The sequence below is a fragment of the Acipenser ruthenus genome, chromosome 23 (assembly GCF_902713425.1).
Source record: "Acipenser ruthenus chromosome 23, fAciRut3.2 maternal haplotype, whole genome shotgun sequence".
Lineage (NCBI taxonomy): Eukaryota > Metazoa > Chordata > Actinopteri > Acipenseriformes > Acipenseridae > Acipenser > Acipenser ruthenus.
In genome coordinates, this window is record NC_081211.1 from 18,452,306 (window position 1) to 18,473,693 (window position 21,388).

The 21,388-nt window shown below is 39.6% G+C and overlaps 1 protein-coding gene across 2 annotated transcripts; it reads left to right on the plus strand.

The window, feature by feature from the left end:
* The first annotated feature begins 1,848 nt into the window (after nt 1-1,848).
* On the plus strand, nt 1,849-21,191 carry LOC117431061 (soluble guanylate cyclase 88E-like). Of its 2 annotated transcripts, XM_058996753.1 has the most exons (20): nt 1,849-1,997; nt 3,859-3,999; nt 4,875-5,015; nt 5,453-5,592; nt 6,300-6,434; nt 6,845-6,968; nt 8,630-8,749; nt 9,110-9,194; nt 10,445-10,531; nt 11,607-11,724; nt 11,951-12,080; nt 12,235-12,381; nt 12,786-12,932; nt 13,228-13,384; nt 13,576-13,685; nt 14,175-14,264; nt 18,953-19,099; nt 19,476-19,613; nt 19,990-20,070; nt 20,753-20,857. In XM_058996753.1, the coding sequence occupies exons 1-19, from the start codon at nt 1,884-1,886 to the stop codon at nt 20,044-20,046; spliced, it is 2,328 nt and encodes a 775-aa protein (XP_058852736.1). In that variant the 5' UTR covers nt 1,849-1,883; the 3' UTR covers nt 20,047-20,070; nt 20,753-20,857. The 2 variants fall into 2 exon arrangements, with proteins under 2 accessions (XP_058852736.1, XP_033907555.2); XM_034051664.3 differs by lacking the exon at nt 19,990-20,070 and having other exon boundaries at nt 20,753-21,191.
* The last annotated feature ends 197 nt before the right edge of the window (nt 21,192-21,388 follow it).

Sequence of the window (21,388 nt, forward strand, 5' to 3'; positions counted from 1 at the left end):
CATTTTTTTCTTTTCTTTTAATATATTTTAATTGGACCAGCTTGGGTGTCATTATGTCTACTCCAGCTTTCGGGATAACATACGTCCCTTGATCAGGTAAAAATAGGTTGTAAACATGGGTCCTTTGTAAACATATGTAGACAACTTATCAACATCCATTTCCTCCGGTGGGACATATGTATTATTATTTATTTTTGTTTATCCTTTATCCAAGGCGACTTACAGAGACTAGTGTGTGTGAACTATGCATCAGCTGCAGAGTCACTTACAACTACGTCTCACCCAAAAGACAGAGCACAAGGAGGTTAAGTGACTTGCTGAGGGTCACGCAATGAGTCAGTGGCTGAGGTGGGATTTGAACCGGGGACCTCGTGGTTACAAGCCTGTTTCTTTAACCACTGGACCACACAGCCTCCTTATGTAATAAACTTGGAAAAACTTTGGTCCAATAGAAAGTTATTAAAAAGGTAAGCAGGGATATAAAGGTCTGCCGACAAACAGGCCATTGTGTTATCGTCTAATTAGCTCCTCTGAACTGTAAAAACACCTGTTCACTACACCTACATGTCATTAGAGGTCGCCCTAGAACAGGAACATAAGGCAACCACTGTGTTTTCTGATTAAATCCCCCTCTAAGCTTTTCATAAAGAATTGAAATACTTGTCCTGCTGACAATCCCCTTATCCAAAAAGTAGTCAATGTGTCATGGGCATCCTGACTGGATGACACCCCCCTAAAATAGCATGAGAGAAGCAGATTTCTGTGAGGGGAGGCACTAATTCCACTCTCCAGCTATTACATCCAGAGGTAACTGACAAATACATTTCACATGTACAAAAAGAGCCAATACTGTTCAAAAATATTAGTAAACAGAAAACAACACCAGCAGTGTTTCAAGGTAAATGTCTGCCAGTTTGCCAACACTCTAGCACTGGCAATAATGGCTTAGTAGGCATTTCCATTAGCCTACAGATACACTCCTGTCGGCTCTAAAATGATAACACGAAGGTGAAAAGAATGATCTGTAAAATATCCGTAAAAACGTGTCTCTCACTTAAAGGTGTTGAACCTCATACTTAGACATAGAGCTGTATTCAATTTATGTATTTTTGAGATATTTATAAAGGTTGTTATTGGTTCATTCTTATACTCTTTCACAAAGGGCCCTTTTTCTACCAGTTTATAAAAATCAAAATTTAAATAAAGGCAACTAACCTTTTACATTTCTGTTTGCGTTGCATTGCTTTGTGAGCTGCAACTTGAAGCTATAACCTCCTACTGTTGCAGGTAAAAGCAAGAGGAAGCTTGAACACAAATCCACGAAAGCTAGCTCTGAAGGTCTGCTTTCTGACAATAGAAATCACCTGAGGCAAAACCATGGTGGTAAACAGACACCATTGAATTCAGTTTCAGCAGTAGATCCCTAATCAGAGCGCATTACTGTCTGATATTTGACTACATTGGAAAAGTAAGAGCCCAAGCTGTGCACTTTCAAATGTTATGTACATCTGTTAATATAAAGTGGGTCATGATTGTGGGACACTGTAGGTTCAATGTCAGATTAGGTTCGGTTACAAGATTTACTGGCATTGTTATAGAATATATTCTCCTTAAAATGCAGTTTTATGCTTTAAAAACAATTAGTCATATTCATTTGAAACACCCATAGCAATCCATGTAAACCACTGGATTATTTGCCATATTTGCTATAAAATGGAATGTGCAGCAGGTTGGTCTTTCAGCTGCTGTACTTAAATAAGCACTTTGGGCAGGCATCTGTTTGCAGTCTGTTTGTGTCATGAGGTGCTATAACTGACCACTGTTTCACATGTGAAGAGGCACCAGGTACTGACAGGTGCTTATCAACATGCGGGTGTGTATAAATGAGGTCACTGTCAAAACCTTGCTGTTTTAGTTACCATGTATTGTCCAACTTGCTGTTTAGAAATCAGTCAACCGAGATATCCCTAAGACAACTACCCCAGAGTCTGCTGCAGGTATTTTTTTTTTTACTTACATGTTGGTTTCTAATTATAAATAGCTTTGATATATAGCGTATTTTAAATAACTTTCATTGCTTGTATAAAGCGATTTAGTTGATATGGTATAGTATTTATTGTGGAAGGAATTATTTCTGTAATACATGAGTGACCAGTGATTTTGTTAGAAAATGTTTTGTGAAATCTCAGTAGTTTAGCAACGCATATTTTTGTCTGTTATGCTGAACTGTTAGTGTTACCGAGGGCAGGTTATCTGTCGTCCTCTGAAAAAGGCACCAGGGCGTCTGCTACTCCGCGAGTATCTATTGTACGCACAGACTGAACACATTTACGTGCTTTTCTAGCACCGTTTTCGCTGGATTCCCTGAAATATCTTTGGTTTAAATATTTCATTAACCTAATTTTAACAACTGTTAATGCAAGTACGCGTTTCCCTTTCTCTAAAAGTAGCAACCATGACGCTATTAACTATAGCAAAATAACAACACATCCTAATATTACTTTGTGCTCGAAAGGTAATTTAATTTAAAAAGTAAAATAAACTTTTAACCGTTTTTTGTTGTTATTCTTTGTTTGTTTTTTAATAAATTAAAAATAGCATATTCCCAAGCTAGACGTTGAAACCTATTTCAACATAGTGGAGGTCCAGACAGCAAAAACGAAACATGAACCTGAAGCTACGGTTATTAAGGGTGACTTTTTATTTTATTTTTATTTATTTATTTATTTATTTATTTATTTATTTATTTATTTTAACAATTTACTGACATAGTACTAAATAACATATAAACTGATATGATCTCACAGGTTGTATAGTATTAAAACTAATATTATGTAAGTACATGCAGACGTTAAATAATAGTATTGGATAAAGGAACGTGTCTGCCAAATAAACAAACAAACAAACACTTAAATAAATAAATAAATAAATAAATAGATAAATAAATAAATAAATAACGCAATATCTCACTAGCACAGCACAAATTCACAAATCAGGCGAAACTGTGTCATGCATGGCTGATGTAGGAAACAAAACCCGATTCTATTTTGGATTAGGCCTGGCCGAAGTAGCAAGTTATTTTATGAAGCCTGTGAAATCAAGAACGGGGTGTCTAACGCGAGTACGTGGAGATTTGGGACTGACAAATACTGGCACTGGTTTTGTGGTAATAATGTTCTCGTGAAAACGGAAACATTTAGCATAAGTATTACGTTATAACGTAATAATTGTCTCCTTAAAACGGAAATACATACATTGCTCTACAGTTACATGGTTCCGTAGACTGCAGCTTAAAATTGTCTATGAAGATCCAGCTATCAAACCCACATGTACCACCCGATGCTATTTTCTAGCAAGGTAAAATGAATGGCGCGTTCTTGTGACATTTAATCTTTGACTTGCACTGTTGAAGCGCTTCCATGTTATGCATTAGCCATACTTTTTTTAAAAATGCAACTAAAAATGTTTTGTTTTGTTTTTTCACACGAAGTGCAATGCGTTACCTTTCAAATTACTGAAAAATCAGATTACAGGAACACCTTATCTCCCCCAACACTGCTGACAGGAAGCTGTTAAAAGTTTAAGATGAAACACAAGAAGTCCTCCTAAAATGGTGTGTGACAATAATATTTTTAATGTAATCAGTCTTACATGTAAAACACAGAACACTGCATTTATTAGGCATTTATTAGGCATTCTACTCAACATGTGTTCATTTTTACATTTGAGAACCAGCCCCTGTGCCTCTATAATCTTAATGGGGCTCTGTGTAATTAGATGGCTGCAAAGTTCCCCTCTAGAAAAGAAAGCAATGTGTTTGTTTGAATGCTTGAAGGGAACTCCATTCTGTTCACGCAGTCTCTGGCAGCCGCTTTGATGATGTACGGATTGCTTTGTGAGAGTCTGCACGATTTTATCAAGGAGTCGTATGGAGACGATGTGTGGAAGCTGGTCCGGGAGAGAGCAGACGTCAGACTGCATTCCTTTGTGACCCACCAGGTAATCCTCCGCTTCATGAGTGTACTGCTTCATCACCAGTTCTGCTGGTAATAAAGAGTTCATAATAAAGTCATTAATCATCAATTAAAAAAAAAAAAAGATTCCCTGACCATTACGGTTAGATGGTCTCACACAAGGAATGTGTCATTTTAGATTTTTGTTTATTAAAATGAAAATATCTTGTATATCTTGCTTCAAGGGGCTGCTCCATAGCGGCATTCTTTTTTTTCTCAGAAAGCTGAAATACATGCTGTAAACGTATAGCCTTATCTCTTTTGCACGCTTTCAAGTTTTCTCATTTAACCAGGATGAAAATCCATTCTGATCTACATCTGCTCCCAGGAGGGCCCTGAAAGACAGCAGCGAGCAGCAGCACACAATCACACTCTGTTCTCTATAGAACTGGGATGGGTCCCAGATACTGTTTGGGAAAGAAATTATACAAGCTCAGTTTATTTGGCCATGGGAAAATGTACATTTCGACGGCATGATCATTTCCATCTTGACATCTTATTATTCCAAAAAGTAACATAAAATTATCCTTCATACAGCAGAGCACAGACTAGTAATGACATCAGTATCGCATGTAATATCAGTTGCATATCTTGGTGGTCTTGCTGGCTCATTTTTGAGGATCACTGGTTTAGATAAGCAGTGGCTGGTTTACCAGATCCTTTTATTGGAAGGAGAATGAAGCGAGATTCAGTGCAGGAGTTATGTAAGGATAAGGATGGAGTTCTTGCAGGAATAACCCAAGCACATTCCAAAGACTTACCTTGCAGTTTGACTGGCCTGCGCGCGTAGCACAGGCTCACCTCCTCCTTCTCCCAGCGAGGTGCAGCTGCTGATACATGCCCGGTCCTCTTCCCCTGCAGGTGTACAGTGAGAGTGTCATTCCCCGCATCGCCAAGGCAGCCAGCGGAGTCACCGGCACCCCATACAATGAGCTGATGAACTCCTGGGGGGTCTACTTCTTAGGGTTTGTTGGGAAGTACGGATATGACAGAATATTAAAGGTGGGTACATATAATCTGTAAGGAAACATGTCCCACTGCATATTAATAATCTTTTTATATTTGAATGATATGAATAAAGTTGCCTAGGGTATATCAACGCCTAAATAAAGTTGCTCAGGGCATATAAACACGATGCTGAATGTACGAGCTGAGGCTTCAAACACACAGCATTACAGCTGCTTATAGTCAATTAACCATGCGCTATGCACATAGGGGCTTCAGCTTGTTATTGTGTCCCTCATTGCTTGTGCTGTGCCAGTACCAGCAACCTGGATAAGCCACAGGATGTACATAATATGCAGAGACAACCAACATTATACCAGCTCTGTAAATCTGAGCTTTACCATTCACTGGATGTCCTTTTGTTACACTTTGGTCTGATTTTACCATGGTACAATTCAGTAAACCTTCAATGAAGCAGCCCCTCTTTGTTGTAGGTGCTGGGTCGTCACGTCCGAGACTTTGTCAACGGACTGGATAACCTGCATGAGTATCTGCGCTTCAGCTACCCCAAAGTGCAGCCTCCTACCTTCTTCTGCCAGGAGGAGTCTGCTACAGGAGTCACTCTGCACTACAGGTACCTGAGCTCACACTCCTCTCTGTGCTTTACAAAGTGCAGCCTCCTACCTTCTTCTGCCAGGAGGAGTCTGCTACAGGAGTCATTCTGCACTACAGGTACCTGAGCTCACACTCCTCCGTGCTTTACAAAGTGCAGCCCCCACCTTCTTCTGCTACTGGAGAGTTTTTTTCAGTTTTTTCAGTGATGAGTTCATAACCCCATCCCTGCCAAATTTCACAAAAACTTCCAAATTTAACTAAACTACAAAAATACAAAACCAAATAAACACACTGGATTTCAGGGTTTTAAAATAGGTGTTTAAGGAGCAAAACTGTAGTTTAAAATATATTATATTACTGGCATAAATATTTATTGAGCTTGAATATAGTTCAGTCTTGAATTAAGCATTTTCATTACATGGCTGTGTATTTGGTGCCGGTGGGCGAGTGCACAAATATTTCAAATATAATTTAGTTTAGTTTTTTTCTAGATACATGTATATATTATATATGCCCTCTGACACATTTTGCTCCAAATTACACCTGTGGTGTAGAGATGATGGAAGATGCAATAGCCTAATTTTAATTTTTTTCTATTTGTTTTTCTTTAAGGGATCACCTGGGATTTGCTCACAAGTGATCCCCAGCCTTACTGAAATTGTATTTACTGTAAACAAGTGAATGGATGAAGCTGATCTTTTCCTATGTCTCCTGTCCTGTCTGCAGGAGCAAGCGGAAGGGCTATCTGCATTATGCTATGGGTCAGCTGCGACAGATGGGGAAGCAGTTCTACGACACAGACATCCATGTGGAGGTTCTGTCTGAGCAGCTGGTGGGGGACTATTCTCACGTCACCATGAGGTAGAGCAGAGATCTCAGGGAACAGCAAAGCAAATGTACACCTGCAGAGAATAGCAACTAGAATGCATTCTATTTCAAATAAATCATGCCATCTCTCTGTAAACTTCATCCAGAATTATAAAATTAATTGTAGGGTATGTAACTTGTAAAACTATTTGACAAAACTCCCTCCACTTTCTATAGCAGTATGGCAACATGAGCAGATTCTCTCAGTAGAGCTCCATTGTAACACTAGGGGGGAGTGTTTATCAGGCCTGAATCTCTTGATAACCGTAAGCTTTTCCAAGAGGTATGATTACATTCAGTACTGTATAGAAACTCACCCACCTTTTCACAGCCCGCTTTCTTCTGGAGTTAGAAATATAGATCTGTTTTCTCATGCCGATGTCCATCCTGCTAACTTGTTGCAGGTTAAACTTTGATAACTCTGCGTATCGTTACATCCAGAAGGAGGATGAGGAGGAACATGAGATCTTGCCCATCACCAGTGATTTCTTCTTCGATGTCTTTCCATTCAACGTCGTCTTCCGCCAGGTAACTGTCAGCTTTTCTAAAATTAATTCTACAGCTATGGCAAAACGTTTTTCGCCTACAATTTTAGGATTGAGACACAAAAAAACAAAAAAAAAAAAAAAAAAAAAACATAATAGTAGTACAGTATTTCATGTTAGATTTCTAAATGTCACATTTTTAAATTTTTGTCAGTTTTTCATTATTCAGCAGGTTTCATTCGACTTTATGAAGCAAAATTAGTGAATTCTATCGGGAGATGCAAAACGTTTGGCAATAGCTCTACCTGCTTCAACTTTTATACCAGTGCAGCAAACATGGAATAAACACCCCATGTGGTTGTGGAGAGTAACTGGGAATGCATGTCCCAGACACCCCTTTAGCAGGTAGTGCAGTCTGGAAGTGCACCCATTAAACTTGCACCTGGGGTGGGTTTAACAGACAAGCATAACAGCCATGGCGTGTTTCAGTGACCACATACCAGTACATGGAGTCACACAAGATTTTTTTTTTTCCAGTGTCATCTAGGAAAGCTGCTGTTTTATTGACAGAGATACAAAAGGACACTTGATTCACAGTAGATCATCACTAAACCCAGCTGCCACAATGTTATTGACACTGATCTAAGCAATGCTAAAAGAGAGGCAACTGCAACTCAAGAGCTGCTCTTGACCATAGGGCAAGACACCTTATCATAGACGCCTTCATAACAGGAATAAAACACTGGATTTGCAATGTGGACCACTCAGAATGATGGCCAACCTCAGAAAAGGCTAAGAGAAATCTACATCACATAGAAATCTACATCTAGGGATATTACACAACTATGTTACATGATGTACAGTACAGTATGGAATTGTCAATATTTTTACAGCCTTCATTTGGGTGGTATCCTCTGTAAAAGCAAACCTTTCAAAAGTATATTATATCCATATAAGGCTTCATATACTGAACAGCATTGTAAAGTACCCCTGATAACAAGATGGTTTGGTCTTTGCACTGGAGCTTCATAAATGTGCCCCAATGTCCTCCAGATTAATCACAAGCATTCCTGATCCTCTCCCACTCAGCCTAGGCTTCACTGAAGATTGGACCAAATAACTCAGAGGTGTTGTAATGGCCACTAAGTGGCCGCTAAGACCACAAAACTCATTTCAGGAAGTCATTTAGAGATGTGTTAAAATGCACAGGAAGTTATTTTGAGATATCTCAAAATGAATAAGAAATCATTTAGATATATCCTATAATGAATAATATCTCCAAATGAAGCGGAGATAACACATTCAAGGTACCTCTAAATAATTTAAAGATCTTTTAATGGTTTGCTTTTTGTGATTTTGTTCTTAAACCTTATTTGGCCACACATTTCAGCACTTTTCTGAGCAATGCTAGATGGACAGCTCCATTGAGCAAAGGAGATCTGTAGAGGAGATTCTAGACCTCAGACTGACCCGAGTGTTCCTTCTGTCTCCTTTGTATAGTAACCCATAGTCTTAACGTGCTAATTGATGATGGTTTGTGCTCCAGGAATTAAGCCTTTCCTACCTCTCTGTAAGACAGAGCATGCTGGAATTTCATAGTGAATAATTATAAGGGCGTTATAAGGGAGAGTATCTTTAAGGACAGGGGATCATTAACTCATATGAAACAGTTATAACCAGTAACGAGTGTCCTTGCGGTTTTAGGACATGGTGGTGCATAACATTGGCTCAGGACTGGCCACAGTTTTCCCTGATTTGGATGGAAAGAAAATTAATGATGCTTTTCTACTGGCACGCCCCCTGGCGGAGTTCACCTGGAATATGGTTTGTAAATCTCTTCCATTCTCCAAAGGAAATGGCAGTTAACTAGTTCAGCTCTACTTCTGAATGCATCAGTGAATTTGAGCATGTTGAACCCCTTTTGTTATCTAGTCGTCCCTATCCAAAATGCTTTAACATAACATATACCAAGCTTTACTTTTTTAAATAGCTGATGAGTTCAAGCTTTGTGAACAGGGCCTATTAAAAATGTCAGAAGGAAATCTTTAAAAGTGTGTTATTGATTTACGTTCCAAACCCTGAATCAAAATCACAGCCTGTATTTTATTTTAATTCTGTTACTCATTTCCACAGTTTTGGTGTACAATGTAATGACGGTTACTCTGGGCTTTTCACTGATTTCAGATTAATTCACACCCCAACAATTTATTCGAGATCATGTCTAAGGAGCCAGTGAAGAGAGAGCGGAACCTTCAGAATCGTGTGCAAAGTAATTAGCTTCTTTATAGAAGAAATGCTGCTTTTTGATTATATTTCAGATGTCAATTTAGATTAATGTCTGTGGACCACATCCTTCTATTGTTATTATTATTAATTACTTAGTAATGAAAGGTGGTGCATGATGGGGATGCTAAAGGGCTCATCATTGCGAATTAGCTTATGGAGTTTTTAGCTAGACATAAGACGATGGGTCACATTTACTATGCTTTTTTCTGCAGTCCACTTTCATGTGTTTTATTGATCAATAAATAAAAAGCGCTAGACATAAACAACTGTAAATGTTAATACGAGTGCTACTAAAACATTTTGATGGGTAACTACAATGCAACAACAGGCTCTAGTCACGGAAATTCATAAGCGATTTAAATAAAGTTTTTTTTTTCAAAGTCTGTTTTTATGAAAATCCAGTTTGGTATTCCTGAAACTGTTTGTTTGTGTTTTCATTAGCAACAGTACAGAACAGTTCCATAAATATTTTTTTAATTACACAGTTTTTATACACGTTTGTGCATTTACAATGTAAATCATAACATGTTAGCACACATGCAATTGCACTGTAATTAACGTGTAGTTAGAGACACTAAAGTGTTGCGTTTTTTTTTGTTTTCATGTTGAAGTGTAGCAAGCTGCCACTGGAGCAAAGGCGTAATAAATCCAAGCCAATGCTACTTAGAGTAGTAACACAGTGGTTTTGTAATGGCCAAACATATTTCAGGAAGTCATTTAGAGATGCATTGAAATGCACAGGAAGTTATTTTGAGATATCTCAAAATGAACAAGAAATCATTTAGTGGTATCTTATAATTGATAATATTTCCAAATTAAGTGCATTAAAGGTATCTCAAAATGCTAATTCTAAAATATCTCTTAATGGTTTGCCTGCTTAACATAAAAACGTAATTTCAAAAGATCTGTAAATGAATGTTAGATATCTTTAATTGATTTGTAGAGATCTCTAAATTGATTTTAGATATCTTCAAATTTACTAATAAGATATATGCTATTTATTTAAAGATACCTGTCAATAATTTTGAGACATCTTAAATAAAACATATCTTGAAATATAATCTGAGATATCTCTACATGATAATTTGACTTGGCATACGAACAAGCTGCATGCGTCTCAATTCATTTCTAATACATTAATAAATACAAATAAATAAATCACATTAACTCTATTTATTGCATGAACTTATTTCATTGAATTGAATGGGTCCTTTGATTGAATTCCTATTTCAGACTCTGATTACGAGAATGCAAACCGCACTGCTGACGTGGATGTGGAGCTCATGGCATTTCAGTCCATCATTGGTGATGATTATAAAGGTATTGTCACATCCTGAATCTCTCCACTGTGTTAGTAGGGGATTAGCTAAAGATGCTATTTTATAACATGAGATTCACATCCGTAACCCTTTCAAAACACCGGTCAATAACATAAAGTGATTATACCCAACAAAATAATTCAATACTTCTGATGAGCACTTCTAGTCATTATTTAGGTCTAAAATGGGTTTCAAATCAGCACATTTTAGACCTAATAAGCACATCTTTTTGACCTCTAATGGCATTGGTTTAGTAGCCATGCATATAAGTTTAGTAGTCTCAGATTGTACCTTGGGACCATTGATCAATACGTCATGACTGGCACTGAGCACCTTTGCAGAGAGCCTCAGTCTACCTGTATATGGGAACCGAAACTAAACTGGCTGTAGGTTAAGTGGGCACTGTGCTTGTGTTGCTGCCAATCCAGTATTCCCAATATCAGAGTCCCAGCTCTGGCAGCACTGGTCAGTAGAGCTGCTCAAACAGATGAATCAGTTCTTCAGTCTTAGCTCTTCACAGCAAGCAGGTGCTGACACCCAAGAGACTGGGCTAATGTACCATGCCACTTGAACACATAAAGCAGCAGAAGCAAATTGATTGTGCAGCCAATTTGCACTGAAGGAGAGCAGCAAACAGCACAAACCATTTCCATTTGCAATCTGTGTGTTACTGTAAGGCAATCTGAGATTAGTGCTGCTCAGGGTCTGTGGGACCATTCATTAACGCCCTGGTTGACTGGGGTCTATCTAGTTTCTGTAAAGGCTGTGTATATACCAGCTTGGTATACAATGTAGAAAACAAAAGCTGGAAATGTAACTCTGTATAATAGGCCACCAGAAATAGTGTTTCACAAGGTCAAACATTCCCCAAAACAATAAAATAAATAAATGAATGTGAACCAAAGCAAGTAATACAAAATGTAGCTTTTTCTTAGATCCTCAGTCAGGACAAACAGCACTTCTTTACAAGGGCATGAACTCCTTTGTTTTGTGAAGTTGTCAGTTAATCCCTTGGACAGGAAAACCAATGGGCTTCCTTTTGCTGAGTGTTTTGTGTTTTGTAATACACTTCTTAGATGGGAACAGTGCAAACGCAACGGAGAGTTGGGGAGATGGGAGCCGTTGCCTGAAGCTGAAAGGACAGATGAGATACATGCCTGAGTGGGAGTCCATCATCTTCCTGGGCACACCTGTGTAAGACACACTGCTAAGAGGATAGTTTATACAGTGTTGGCCTGTCTACATTTTACAGACATTTGAACAGTTTTTACCATGGTTGGTTACTCTTTAGATTAAGTGCGTGAATAGCAATGTAATTACTCTGTAATAACTTTGTTATTACATAGTAGTTACCACATTCATTATAATTAACCATTTTAGGCAAATTGACATTTGTTTTGTTCGCCGTCTCCCTGTATAGAATGGAAAGCCTGAGTGCCATGTTTAAGACCGGGCTGTACATCAATGATCTGAGCATGCACGACTCCAGTCGAGATTTAGTGCTAGCGGGGACACAGCAGTCTGAGGAGCTAAAGCGAGCATTGATACAGGTACGATATCATCTTTAAAACATGGAAGATTCAACAGCACCAAAACTGAGTGTTGTACTAAAAAGCTAATGAAAAGCAGGATACTGCAATATATTTCAGTCTGACAGTCATGAAATTCAGTGTATGTACAATAAATGATGCTCTGTTGGTTTAGGAACAGAAAAAGTCGAGTAAACTGGAGGAAAGCATGAAGATGCTGGACTATGAGATGAAGAAGACGGATGACCTACTCTACAGGATGATCCCCAAGCCAGTTGCTAAGCGACTGCGGAAAGGGGAACCAGCTGTACACACGTGTGAGGTATGCCAGAGCTTCCGCCCAATAACCAGAGACTGCTTAACAACACAGCAAGCCTACTATCGGCTGGTTTCACTGACCCTTATCTTGCACAACATAATGTAACCAATAGTAAGGTTGTCCAAGGAAAAATATGTAAGTCAATTCTGAGTAAAACAGAATAAATGCAAATGATTGCCAATGGAAATGCAGTGTATCTACATTGGCAATACAATGGTTTTGAATTATGGGGCACAAGGGTAGCTGCAGGTAGCTATTTTGACATACTAATGGTATAATTTCATTAACCACCACATCAGGACAAGCAGGTGTCCTGTGAAGCAGCAGCAGTAGTTAGCGTTATTATCCTGTCAGTTGCACAAGGAGTGTGTTTAAGTTGCTAACTCCCCTGCTCTTTGCTTCCCCAGGTGTTCCCGGATGTGACCATCCTCTTCAGTGATGTGGTGGGCTTCACTCGCATCTGCAGTCACATCACACCCTTGCAGGTGGTCTCCATGCTCAACACAATGTACACCCTGTTCGACACCCTCAGTGAGAAGCACCGGGTTTTCAAGGTACAGTTTGTGCTCTGCCTTGTACAGGCGACCCTTCACTGCTGGGACCTCACAAAGTTCACCATGGTCATTGTAATTCCCCATGCTTTAGCTGTGCTTTCCTAGAGCTGGTTTTCATCATTCATTATCACACAACACTCAGCGATTTGCCATTCTTAATGATCCATGACTGCCATAGTTTCTTGCACACTCTTTGTTAAGCCCAGCCCAAGTTGTTATTTCACTTATAATTATACAAACACAAGTTTACGGTTTCAAAGCAGTGGGTTCAACAGACTGAATTGTGTGTCTTCAGGTGGAGACTATCGGAGATGCGTACATGGTGGTGGCTGGAGCTCCAGATAAGACCAAGTACCACGCCCACAACATCTGCGACATGGCACTGGACATGGTCCGTTCCATTGACCACCTCAAAGACCCCTCCACAGGAAACAACATCCAGATCCGAGTCGGTGTGTGCAGACCTTTCACTACAGGACTCCTCTGCTGTGTCTAGCTACACTGCTTTAGATCGGATACTATACCTATGATACTGCCTAGCTGTTATTGGGCCGAACCCACAGTGCTACTGAACCCACCCTGAGTGTGTTTCTTCTTTTTGTTGTGGGCTGAAGTATGTCTTTCCTTTGTCAACTGTGTTTAGGGATCCATTCTGGCATGGTGGTGGCGGGTGTGGTGGGTCACAAGATGCCTCGTTATGGACTCTACGGGGACACTGTGCACACTGCCTCTGCCATGGAGAGCAATGGGAAGGTGCACAGATATTGCATTTCTTTTACTTTGTTGCTGCTTTGTCTGTAGGAGGCACAACCGAGGGTCGCACTGTGGCCACATTGCAGAGCAGGATTTTCAAATAGGGTGTTTCAGTGTGCTGGTTAAACATTGCAGCTGTGCTCTTTTTTAAGAGAAGAATGAAAAAAACCAAAAGTGGCTTTTAGTTTAAGCTTAATAAGACACCTCCTAATCTTACAATTGTGGCTCACAGTAACCTAGAGTAGCTCAAACTGCTGTGCAGTGGGATTCTTTTATTATTCATTGCTATGGTACCTGCTATACAGTATTGTGTACAGTATGTGGTGTCTCCTTGGAAACGGCTGAAGAGGTGATGGATTTGTCTCAATGTGTTTCTTCCAGGAAAAATATGTACTGTATAATTGAATCAATAGTATCCAGTGACCTAATCAACAGCGTGTAAGGCATTACGAGTCCATTTCACGTTCTTTTGTGCTTCTCTTGCTACAGGAAATGCATATTCAACTAAGCGGGGCCACCTACGAGCACCTTAAAGGAAGCCATTTTATATTTGAGCGCAGAGGAACCATCACGATTAAGGTGACAAGTCCCATGTATTTATCTGTGACCCTGGACATGTGAAGAAAATATAAAAACAATTGCTTTAAGTCAAGCAGCCCATGGGCAGGAGCTGTTAGGAAGGTATTTTTGTACCTTCATTTTGTTTTAAAATGGTGATACTGTTAGGATTTAAATCAATATGATATCCAGAAGAAATCGATGCTATACTGTAATATTTCAGTTTAGTTTTAAAGGCGCTTTCAGTGAACCATTTACATCTGATTGGTTCTGTCTGGCTCTGCATGGGCGCTCTGTTAGGTTTTTCAAGCATATTACAGGGAGGAGCAATTAAGTTAATGAGCTTCTAACGTATACCCCCAGTGCAAGCTTTAAAGTCTTTATTAATCAGGAATTTAAACAGGAACACATTAATGCTATATTCTAACAAACATGTACTGTGACATAACCTGCTAAGCATGGCAATAATATAGGAAAAGTGCACACTGATTACTTCAAACACAGCCCTGAACTCATATGATGAGTATGATTAAAATGCAACACACCTTGTGGCAGACTAAATATATGGTCATATAAAAATCAAGTAGGTTTAGGAACCTCATACCTTTAATCCTCCAATCATGAAGCTGGATTGCAGGCCACTGCTATTCAGAGAAAATGTCTAGCTTTAAAAACTGAAATCAATCCTAAAAAAATCCTGTAAAATAAATATTTAAAATGATTCAAATGATAACAAAGGGTCCCTGAGTGGCTGGTACCTGGTAAAGGCATGGTCGTGTGGTGTGCTGGGTGGATCATACAGTTAGGGGTCTAGTTTCCCTTGGGGATTCCAGGGGGAGCATGGCATTAGCTTTGGCAGGCAACACGGTCAGGGACTCCTACTGGGAATGTGCCTGGTGAGCTCCTGGTGGACAGGGCTGGCCTTTGTTCTCCAACATCTGCTCTCGAGTTCCTGGTTTTGAAAAGCTTAGTCATGGGATTTTAAGACGCCCACTGACCTTCAGTTCTCCTGAGCTGTAGGGAACGTAATTGGACAATGTAATTGGGGGTAAAATATTAAAAATTAAACGTAATAAAAAAGACAACAAAGCTACTAGTTTCAGGCACTACTTTGATAGTTGACCTTGTCTGTATGGTAGCACCCACGCTGTACTTTCCAACGTGTTCAACTAGCGTATTACGTATTTTCAGTTATTACAGTATACACAATTTGAGGATAGCAAAAGCTATTATCAAGTCTGCAGTAATGGTATTCTTGTATATTGCTTCAGTAAAATGAAAGGGTTAATACAAGAACATCAAAACAATGGAACTATTAAAAATATGATGCAGAGCCCTACTTTTGAACTACCCATTTCAAAGACATTGACAGACTACAGACGGCTGATATTTTATTTACCATCAAACATCAATCAGGAGTAATGCTCTTCAAAGCCTTTTGACCCATGCTGTTTCTGTTGTCTACACAAGAAGTCAGACAGTCTTTCTTTTCCAGGCCAGACCAGATCTAGTTTTGCCATTTTTGAGGCCAAGTCTGTAAAAATAAGATCTGCTCAGTGTTAAATGTTTGATAATTTTCTTTTAGGCAAGTGGCCAGTTAAGTAAGCAGCTATTTTACCCTGTTCTTACCACCCATTACAGCGCACGTTGTTGTGAAATTGTATAGCAGCCAATCATTAAAGAAGTGCCTGTTACAATACCAAGGTCCTGACTGTCTAACAGTCTGTGGAGATGTGTGCTGGTTGCTTTTTACCAGTACTGGCTCAGGGTCCAGTATTACATAAACCACTGCTTGCATTTAGGAGGGATTGAATAGTGCTTGCTTTTGAAGGTAAATTGCCTTACAGGTACAAAATGTTGCCCCCCCCCCCCCCCCCCCCTCCATCAACTTGATGAATCCATTGTCATTGTAATAATCTGTCATACCAAGGAGTTAATATTTCAATTCCTTGTGAAACGCACCACCACACCCCCTCATTACAACAGCACACTGTCTGTTATTGGCACATCCCATGAGTGGGATGTGCATCACCATCAGATTACTGAGCAATTATTTGCATCTCTTCTTTCTAGAAGTTTTAGAACTATTCTGTTTTCTTTGACATTTTAGATTAATAGGAGTAGTTGCTGTTGGCAGAAAAAGCTGACCGGGTTCTTTCTTGTGTTGGCATCACGTTCATGCTGGCAGGGTGATGTTAGTAGTGCTCTGGACTCAGTTAAAGTTGGTTGCCACACTGAAGACTGCCTGGGAATGACGGTTGCTCATTCTCAGTTTGAAGCCCGTAGTCTGGTAGTAATACACTACCGGATCCAGGCAACTGTTGAAACTAGCCGCTGCTAAGGCAATCCGGTACGATATGCAAAATGTATGCATGGTTTCACTGTCATTGGGGTTCTTGAGAAGGCTGAGGTAGTCAACAATCTGGATGGTGTGGTAAGGAAGAAAGCAGACAGTCAGTACAGTCATCACAATCAAAATGGTCCTTGTGGACTTCTTCTTAATGTTCAGAGTGGCGGGACTCTCTCCAAGCAGGGTGCGTAACTTGCAGATCATCAGGGAGTAGCAGGTAATCAGTATGAAGTAGGGCACAACAAAGCCAACGAAAGAAGCAAACATGCTGATGATCCCAATCCGATCGGCAAATTCGCTGCCAGAGAAGTTCTCCATGCATGCAGTTTTGTTGTTTTGGAATGCATTGGTCAGTTTTCCAGTGCAGGTCAAACCAAGGATGATAATAATAATCCCAGCCCAGATACAACAGGAGAGAATGATTTTGTATGTTGACTTTCCCAGCTGGATGTTTCTGACTGGATGGACAACACTGATGTAACGCTCCAGGGAAATGCAGGTCAGGATCAGTGGGCTGCCATAAATGTTGGAGAAGTAGAGAGACATGGAGATTTTGCAAAGCACTTCACCAAAGATCCAGTCATTCCCCTTTGCATGGTAAACAATTAGCAATGGCAAGGACAGGGCAAACAGCAGGTCCATGGCCGCTAGGCTTACCATAAAGGGGTTTTGATAGACGGTGGTGTATTTTTTGGTGAGCAAGTTCCACAAGTAAAAAATGTTTTCCATCAAACCCAGGCAGCAAACAATGCTGTACACAACTGGTAACAGAATGAACTGGAAACTGGTAATTGAAGCACATTCCATCTTATTATCTAAATCTAATTTATCAGTAGAATTCAACTCTGTGTTGGCCATGTGTCCGGAAGGTCTTTGGAAATTAGATGTTATATCTCAGCAGTCTGGTTTACAGAATCAATTAAATGTTTTTCAGAGACGGAATGGCTGTGTCGACAAACCTAGAACAGGCAGAATACCAAAAGAATAGTTTATTAGCACAGCTGAAAACAAAAATGACACTAAACAATATGCGATAAGAAGCAAAACGTGCATGCACATACGAAGGGTGCTCATAATCGTGTTTATATTTTTCAAATATACATTTTATCTGATTAAAGCCAAATGCAATCCAAAAGGTATATATTACTTAAGAAGCTTGGAGTCTATGACAAAAGTTTGGAGAAGCTTTCTGAAAATTCAAGGTAGTTATTGCATTCACCAAGCATGCCAGCAATAGTCCCAGCCCAGATACAGCAGGAGAGAATGGTTATATTCTCAATGGGTAGATAGATGGACATGATCATTGACTAAAGGTCCTCATTTTGATTGAGGATCCTAAGAAAACAGTAACCAAGCTCTTTAGCTTACAGGTTTATGTTCAAAACTTTATGTTCAAAACATGTGTTTGTGACTTTACTAAATGCTAACATTTGTATTTTATCTTTCTGATTTTATCTAGAAAATAACCCATGCTTTTGTATTATTTTTCAACAAAACAGTTAGCAACTGTTCTGCAAAAATTAAATATAAATATTAAAGACCTGTTCTCACCTGTGCAGCTTATCCTCTGCTTACTGCGTTCTTTCAAAATACTAATACAGAAACAATGAGCCTGTCTGTTTAGTTTATAAGCAGAAGACATAAATAAATACAGCATTACCAACATTGATTTGCATGTTGCTATTTTGCATTGTTCTCAATTGTAGGTAACATCCATTCACTATATATGTCTCAATGTGCCATCATGAAATAAAAACATAACAAACATGTTTTGATTTTAAGACATATTACACTTGGTTAAGGAAATCTCAGTTTGCAAGTCATGCTTTTAGACTGTTCCTGGAGAGTAAAATAGCCCCCACCCTTTCAGGGCCATCTTTCCTGTCAGAAGCCAACCAGCTGCTCTTCCCAATGACTGACATTCTTTGCAGCCTGTAAGACGCTTCTGGGTTGAAACCAAATCTTATGTTTTTAAGTGAAAATACTTGAAGAGATTGAGTTCTGCGAGCCTGCAATCCTATCCAGGGCTGAGAGAGTCCCAAATGAAATTGATTTGATCTTGATCTGCTGCTGATGGAAATCGACAAGTATGATTTCAAATCTCTTTCAAGTCAATCGTAGTGTCAGGTGGAAATGTGAGAGGAAAAAGAGGTTGGAGACTTATTTTTTTATGTTTATTTTATTGTTTTTTAGATACATGTGTTTAAATAGAGGGCTTTCAAACAAACTGGACTATCACTGTCTGCTTTCTAATTATTACATAGTGTGTACACCAACTATGACAGAATGTAGTAAAGTGAATTCTGTTTTACTGTGTAACTGCACATGAAACTGGATACTGTCATCTCCCTTACTCTAGGGTAATGTGGAAATTGAGACCTACTGGCTAAAGGGTAAGAGGGACAAAGATGGCAATGCCCAGGCAGCCTGCCCGCAGTTTGAGGCGCAGACCATCAGCAAGACCACCATCTCTCCCCCAGCCTCCCCGATCCATGAGAATAAGCTGGTGAGTTCTCCCTGCTTCCCTTTATTCCTCTTGTCTCAGCACGTTGAGTTTAGTTTGCTCATCTTTCATAATAATTCATTAAAGAACACTATTTTTGTATATTATTTACAGTGGATAGAGGTATCTTTAGGGGGCCAGAAAGGACATTGGAAAATAGTCAACCAGTAATTCTTTACAGTACAGTGTTTTGCAGAATCAATCAGAAGAAAGCCATCCTGATGTTCTTCTGCAACTGTTCTTCATACACCTCTAGTTTGAAGTTCTTTGTAAACACAGTACCTTAATATCCACATGCCCTACTGTTAAGTCATCAGTTATTTTAGGAGTCAGAGAACAACAGTGGCTGCCTTAATCATTCATTCCTTTCTTCTTCTAGAATTTCCCTTCGGTGGTTGGAGACGATGAAGATGATGTTAAATCTCTTCACTCGCAGCGTATAAAGATAGAGGCAGCTGGGAACTCCTTGGAAGAATCCTTGGAGGAGAGCGGTTTGGAGGAGCAGCCAGTCAGTAAGGTAAGAGGGGCTCTGTCAGCTCATTTAACAGAATGTAGAACGAACCCCTTGTGCAATTATTCTAAAACTTTTTGGGTATAATTTCAAACCATTACTGTGGAAAGTGTATGAGTGAGTCGTAAGAGTATGGTTTGAATCCTGGTTATGCTGAGTTGCCGATCTTAGAGAGTGCTGCACTGAGAGGAAAAACTGTTTGGTGTATTTCAACTCAGACAGCAACTAGCCAGGCTGTGGCCTCCCCAGACTGGGTCCTTGCCTCTGGGGTTCAGTAACCCTGCAACCTGTATGTCTTAGGTACAATGGGGAGAAAGAAATGATTGTTTCTACAGTGGAAATTATGGTCGTCTGTTCATCTTTAGTTCTCCTGATTTGTTAGCAGATTGCAGCGGTGAGGCAACATTCAAATTGGGTAGAAAAGGGGGTCACCTGGTAGAAGCACAGCCACGTAGTGTACAGGGTGAGTCATACAGCGCAGGTTCACATCCTGGCTGTGCGAAGTCGCTGGTCTTCGCTGGGGATGCCGAAGGGAGCGTCACATTGGCTCTGGCACTTCCGTCGGTTAGGGAATGAAAACCGGCAGGGACTGTTTCTCCTCATCACGCTACAGTGAACCCTGCTGGCCAGGTGCCCAGTGAGCTCACTGTCCTCCAGAGGTCGGTAGCTTACTTACATCCTAACTCGAGTTCCTGGGTGTGAAAGAGGAAGCTGGCTCAGTCGTGGGATCGGAGGACGCCCACTGAACCTTCGGATCTCCTGAGCTGGGTGGGGAATTGCTGCCGTGAGGGGAAAAAATTATTGGACATTCGAAATTGGGGAGAAAAATAGGGGGTAAAATAATTGGCCACACTTAATTAACATAAATAAATAAATAAATAAATAAAAATGGGTAGAAAAAGAATTAAAAAAAAATTAGTGGTCTTTTTTTACATTTTGTATACCCTTCTTGGCCAACTGTTTTCAGTTTGTGTAATAGTTGTGCTATACTTTTACGGAGAACTACAGTATATTTGTTAGACAAATGAGCCATGGCTAATGAAACTTGCAGTACATTTTTGGTACGTAAATGTAATACAAATATAAAACACTGTATATGTGCAACGGTATGTTTCCCAATGCTACATGTTTTCTTCTTTCTGTAGTCTCATTTTAAAGACTGTCACATGGATAACGGTTTGCAGGATGCCAGCGATGTGCTGGACCCTCCTGAGTTCAATGGGAACGACTCCATGATCAAATCTCCCACCTGTTCTACAGAGAAGAGTGTCACGTGCTCCCTCTGCTGATTACAAGCCTCCACGCCAGCAGCAAGCGCAGAAGCGCTTCCTCTTTCAAGAGAAAAGAGCTTTGTAAATGACACTGGAATGTTGTTGTTGTTGTTGTTTGTTTTTCACATTTCCTTTATCTTTTTATATGTGCGTCATTCACAGTGGTTCTGAGTTTTGATGCTCAAGAGCATAGAGCTAAAACGCTAACGTGGTTGAAAGGTCACAGCCTTGCATGGCTTGCTTGACTGAGGAAAACAAAGACAATGGGAAAGTTACCTGTTCAAATTCTGTAAATAAATTATTCTGAAATGTTGTTTTTGTACTCTTCTTTTGTAAATGCATCAGATATATTTCATTCAAACAACTTATGGATTTTAACCAGGAAAATACTCTTCATACATAAATACATACGTACATACTATAACCCCACATTAATTTATGAAAAGGAAATATAGTACCGTTCAAAAGTCAGCTGCAAAGTGAAGAAGCATGGCATTTTGTTTATGTATT

Coding starts and splice junctions, on each gene's coding strand:
- LOC117431061 (XM_034051664.3), top strand. CDS start 1,884: ATGAGGTCACTGTCAAAACCTTGCTGTTTTAGTTACCATGTATTGTCC. Junction 1,998..3,858: donor TACCCCAGAGTCTGCTGCAG/GTATTTTTTTTT, acceptor CTGTTCACGCAG/TCTCTGGCAGCCGCTTTGAT. Junction 6,435..6,844: donor TATTCTCACGTCACCATGAG/GTAGAGCAGAGA, acceptor AACTTGTTGCAG/GTTAAACTTTGATAACTCTG.